The sequence below is a fragment of the Bombyx mori genome, chromosome 20 (assembly GCF_030269925.1).
Source record: "Bombyx mori chromosome 20, ASM3026992v2".
Taxonomy (NCBI): domain Eukaryota; kingdom Metazoa; phylum Arthropoda; class Insecta; order Lepidoptera; family Bombycidae; genus Bombyx; species Bombyx mori.
This window is the reverse complement of record NC_085126.1, coordinates 3,562,844-3,568,029: the sequence shown is the minus strand read 5'-3', so window position 1 is coordinate 3,568,029 and position 5,186 is coordinate 3,562,844. Positions and strand designations below refer to the sequence as shown.

At 32.8% G+C, this 5,186-nt stretch overlaps 1 protein-coding gene across 2 annotated transcripts; it reads left to right on the top strand.

The window, feature by feature from the left end:
• The first annotated feature begins 558 nt into the window (after positions 1-558).
• LOC101736303 (zinc finger protein 33A) lies at positions 559-4,905 on the top strand. Of its 2 annotated transcripts, none has more exons than XM_021351528.3 (3): positions 559-840; positions 998-1,150; positions 2,651-4,905. In XM_021351528.3, exons 2-3 carry the CDS (start codon positions 1,034-1,036, stop codon positions 4,718-4,720), a joined length of 2,187 nt encoding a protein of 728 aa, XP_021207203.2. In that variant the 5' UTR covers positions 559-840; positions 998-1,033; the 3' UTR covers positions 4,721-4,905. The 2 variants fall into 2 exon arrangements, with proteins under 2 accessions (XP_021207203.2, XP_004922556.2); XM_004922499.5 differs by having other exon boundaries at positions 559-893.
• The last annotated feature ends 281 nt before the right edge of the window (positions 4,906-5,186 follow it).

Below are 5,186 nucleotides of genomic sequence, written 5' to 3'. Positions count from 1 at the left end.
AATATGTATTAGCCTTGAGACCTTTCCAGTTTAGACTAGCTTAGTATTTTGTGATAATCTGACCTGTTTTTAATTTGAATCGTATTTATATTCAATATTTTAATTTAAAGGAATGAAATTTGATTTTCGTGTTTATATCACTTTTAGACTGTTAATCTCACAGAGGTTTGCTAATAATAATATGTTTATTAATTTTAGTCATTACTTTTTTAAATTAACAATGTAATATGTATTTGTTACTCATTTCACAATGCTGAGCACTTTTGTTAGTTCATTTTACCACATGCACAAGTGTACAGATACACACATGCACAGAAGACAGAAACTCACTCAGCCATATAGGTACACTACACTGATAACTGATATCACCACATATGTGTACTTTACCACAAGCATATAATTACTTAAATGGACATTTCAAACCCAGCTTAACTATTTATAAATTTAAAAAAGGTAATAAATAAAAATTAAATAAATATTGATTTGAATTTGTTTTGTAGTAGTAGAATGTAAATGTCTTAGTGGTATAAATAAAATAGCTCTACTGGCAGCCCTATTGTTTGACACAAGCCGTTGTCATTCAACATTTTCCATATCTTCAAGGCTTAAAATTAAATAAATTTCATAATTTTTTTACTTGTATTTGCTTCTACAACATAAATCTTTTCGGTGATCTAAGCAACCATACAACCAAATTCCGAGATAACGACGCCATCTTGACAGTATTCGTGTCTGTCTAGGTAACCAAACTGTCAAAAAGTCAGCTCCCGCCGATTTTAGTGACGCATTTCCGGCAATTCTATCGTCTCGCTGGTGGCTGGCTTCCATTTTGTGGCTTTGGTGCGCTCGTTTCTTGTCTATAATTTTCGAATAGACTCATCTTTATGGGCACGGTCCGTAGATAATTTTACTCTTTGGATACCATTATGGTCGTTGATCTTGATCAGTAAAGTGTCAAAACAATGGAAGTAAATTCTGTAACAATATTATTTTTCAGATTCCTGTGGAATTCTAAATATGTTAAAAATGTGAAATGGAAACTTCGTGGTTGAATTTGTGTCGATGTTGTTTGTCCGTTGATTGCAATGTGTCACTTTTGGACACTGAACAGAAAGTACATCAAAAATTTTTCGAAGTTACGAGCTTGAAGGTAAAAACATCTAATTCATAAATATGTTATATAAAATTTCATAATAAATCGAATAAAACGGAAAGATTAAAATCGTCGAGTCCAACAATTATAAATAATGAATTTAATTTACGTTATTTCGGCAGTAAACTATACAAAAAACAATGGTTTTGAAATATTTGCCATAAAAAGTATAACCTTAAACTGTGTAATCAAGCCGTGCCATGGCTTGGTATTTCTCAAAGGTTCGAATTAAAATCTAAAAGGCGTTGCAACTTAAGATCATTAGGTAGGTATACGAATGAAGTCGATTCTCCATTAATGCTCTCTCGAATTAAGTACGTCCATAATAATAACATGTTCTGAATTTCTGCAACACGTATGGGCTTCAAGCTTAGTTGTGAATGGTGCAGGTCTGATTAATTTATTAAGTAGGCTTGATTATCAATACAATAAATAAATAAATAAAATTCAAAACATAGCATAAGTTTTTGCATTGCCAGCAGCATTATGGTTAAACTGATTTAGTTGTTGACTGCAGTGCGAAATAGAGAAAAAATTCTTTCCAACAAAAATAAAGTGCAATTCAAATTTTGTACAAAACTAAGCCAACATTAAATACACATTTTCTTTTAATGTAATTGTTTAAGTACAGTCAAATGACAAAAATAAAAAAGACAAATAGAAAATTAATGAGATTGTTTAATGGATTAAGCCTATCTATATTTTAGGTGATTTCTTTAAACTACTCTAAACGTAATGATCAAAGTTTGACTATAACCACTAACATGTCTAGTTTTAGATTTACTTATTGTAACATATTTTCTGTTTTGTTCTATAATTGACATTTAAAATAATAAGAAACCAAGAAAATTTTTTGTAAAAATGAAAATGGAATATTTATATTTTTATTGATAAAGACAGTTGGAAATGTTGTTGGCTATTTACATATAGAAATTTTATTTCATAGTTTGTTTATAGATTTAGACCACATAGAAAAGACAAAAAAAACTATATGTGCAATCTAAAAATAGATCTAAATTTAGACCTCTGATTTTGAGTTAGGGTATTAGGATTATTGAGAGATAGGGGTTATTGAAGTATTAAGGTTTCAAAAAACGTTATAGAGTAATATTTAGAATGGTGTGGCCACAAACTTGATTGAGGATAAAATGGATAAATAAGCCGTCTTTAGAGACAATAGTATAATAAAAACCCATTTGTTTGATATTAATAGAGAGTGCTGTATGAATATACAAATGCATTTGAGAAAAACATGTTTTCATATCATTTGAAACATAAGATGCCTCTAAAGGTTATTGTTTATCAACCACAATTATGATAGGACTCATATTTACTGCCATATCAAAATGTCACATTAGTTTTGGTTACTGTGTTAATTGGACAGGCTAGCTCATGGCCCACTACATATCAAACTGTTTTTTACTGTATACATAAATGCAACTTTTAGAATTAATTGCTAAACCCTCCCTTTTCTGATGTTAACCTACCATGTTTCAGATATCTGCTGATGACGGGCTACCGCAAAAAATCTGCAAAGAGTGTCTTACCCTTATGAACTTTGCATACAACTTTCGCACTCAATGCCTCAAAATGGATAACGAACTTCGGATACAACTCAAAGCAATGCTCAATGTAAGCAATGAAGATTACTTTAATGATGAATCTGGTGATTTTGTTAATAGTGCCACCAACACTACAGATGATCCAGTAAAACAGCTAGAGACAGTCATCAAACAGGAGCAAAATGATAGCGATGATGAATGTTACTACGTTCTAGTCATTGACAGTCCTAAGAGTGATGAGGAGAAAGAAAATGAAAATGTTAATATGCCTAAAGAAGGTAGCAATCATGAAGTCAAACAAGTAAAACTTGAGTATAGTGAAGATACATCAAACTCTGTAAAAGATGAAATACAAGCTACACAAAATCACTTTGAAGACTCAATCCATCAATTTCTTATGAACGACAGAGTTCCAGTTAATGTTCCAGCCACAATACTCGAAAACGAGGAGGAAAGCCAGGATAATGAATATGAGTCAATGAACATAGATGAAACTCAGGATAGTGCATCTCAAGACTCTAATCATGCACAAATAACTGAAGTTGAAAATTTGACACATATCAATGAAGAATTAATTACTGATGATATGATGAAAGATCCTAAAAACATAATTAAAATTCTAACAAGCACTGGGTCTGATGGTACTATACTTTTAAAGAGTGATAACGGAGTTCAGTATTTAGCTGAAACACAGCTGGTGAATGATGAAGAAGATGGTGATGGGACATCACAAGAAGTAATCTTGTGTGAGGGTGAATCCCAGTTTCAAATACTGAAGTATGATGGTTCAGAACTTGTGATAGAATATGCTGATGACAGTCAAATTGCAACTGTTTTACAGCAAGAAGATGGATCATTCTTATGTGACTGTGGAGAACAATTCCAAGACTTAACAGAATATGAAAAGCATCAATATAAACATAACCCAGCCGGTGAGAATCTATGCAACTTGTGTGGAAAAGGTTTTGAATCGCCAGAAATTTTGACAGGGCACATGCTCCTTCACAGTGTGACTGGAGTGCTCATTAACTGTCCATTCTGTAATCAACTAATCAAAAGGACAGCCTTAACGCAACATATTAAGTACGGACACAATAACATCAAGCCACGGTGCAATATATGCTTGAAGACATTTGCAAATCCGAATAATTTGAAACGTCACATGATGATACACAGCGACATCAGGGAGTTTGAGTGCGACATCTGCTTTAAAAAGTTTCGCCAAAAAATCACAATGCAAACACATAGATTGACACATGTCCATCCGTTTACATGCTCGAACTGTGACAAAACTTTTCCCACAAGAGATGCTCTAAATAATCACAATGATTCCGGAGAGTGCTCCAAATCAAAAGTCATTAAAGTCAAAGCAGAGCTAATGAAAACCGTTAAACAAGAAGTTACAACTAACCTAGGGAAGTTACTAGGGTATGCCTGTTCGCTATGCAAGAAAATGTTTTCAGTAGAGTCAGCATTGGAACAGCATGTAGAGAGTACCCACATAATTAATCCGACTGAACTACTTTGTTCAGAGTGCGGGGAGGTGCTACCCTCAAAAAAAGATATGCAGATGCATTCCTTGACCCATAAAAACTCAAAATCGAAGAGCATGAAACGCTTTGAGTGCAGCATATGCGGTAAAGGATGCGCTAGCCAAGCAATGTTGCAAATGCATGAACGCGTCCATACAAATGAGAGGCCCTTCCCGTGTCAGCTGTGTTCTTTGAGATTTAAAACCAAAACTCATTTGAGAACACATCAGCTGACACACACGAGAGAGAAAAAATTTGGTTGCTCCATTTGTATGAAATTCTTTGCACTTAAAGGTAATTTAGTTGTTCACTTGAGAACGCACACCGGTGAACGCCCATATGTCTGTTCATTATGCGGGGAAGCATTCATAGATTCTAAATATTTGAAAAAGCATAAATTGAAAAAGCACACCATAGAAAACGTATCACTGAATCAATATGAAAACAATCAATATGCTATTAAATTTGTTTAAACTACATATCTAAGTTAAAATTTAAGTCTTAAGTTTTAGGAATCATAGTGTCTTGCTTGGGTTATTTTTCTTTTGTTTTTTTTTTCTTTAGTTATGAGTGATGTCATTAATAAGAATGTTAAAAACATGAATTAAGCGTTGTTTTTTTTATTCTCTTTAATAAAGGAACACTAGGATATAATAAATCTGTTTCATTTTCGTGGTATAATTCAAAACAAAATTTTAAAAGAATTATTCACTTTTAAAATTTCTAAACCACAAATGACAAATGCTTCGTTATACAAATTATAATTAAACGGCAAATACGGGTTATGTAGCCTCGGCCTTAGGGTGCCGTTAACACTTCTTTAAAGACCACAAAGAAAGTTGTTGTCGTGTGACCGTGTCTAGTAAAGGCTTGCTATTTGGGTCGTAATTGCTGCTACAAATACTAAAAAATAGTATACCTAATCAGTCAAATTAACTC

Bases quoted from the DNA above. Each gene is read 5' to 3' on its own strand.
- LOC101736303 (XM_021351528.3), top strand. From the start codon at position 1,034: ATGGAAACTTCGTGGTTGAATTTGTGTCGATGTTGTTTGTCCGTTGAT. The intron at 1,151-2,650 runs GTAAAAACATCT...ACCATGTTTCAG, and splicing joins TCGAAGTTACGAGCTTGAAG to ATATCTGCTGATGACGGGCT.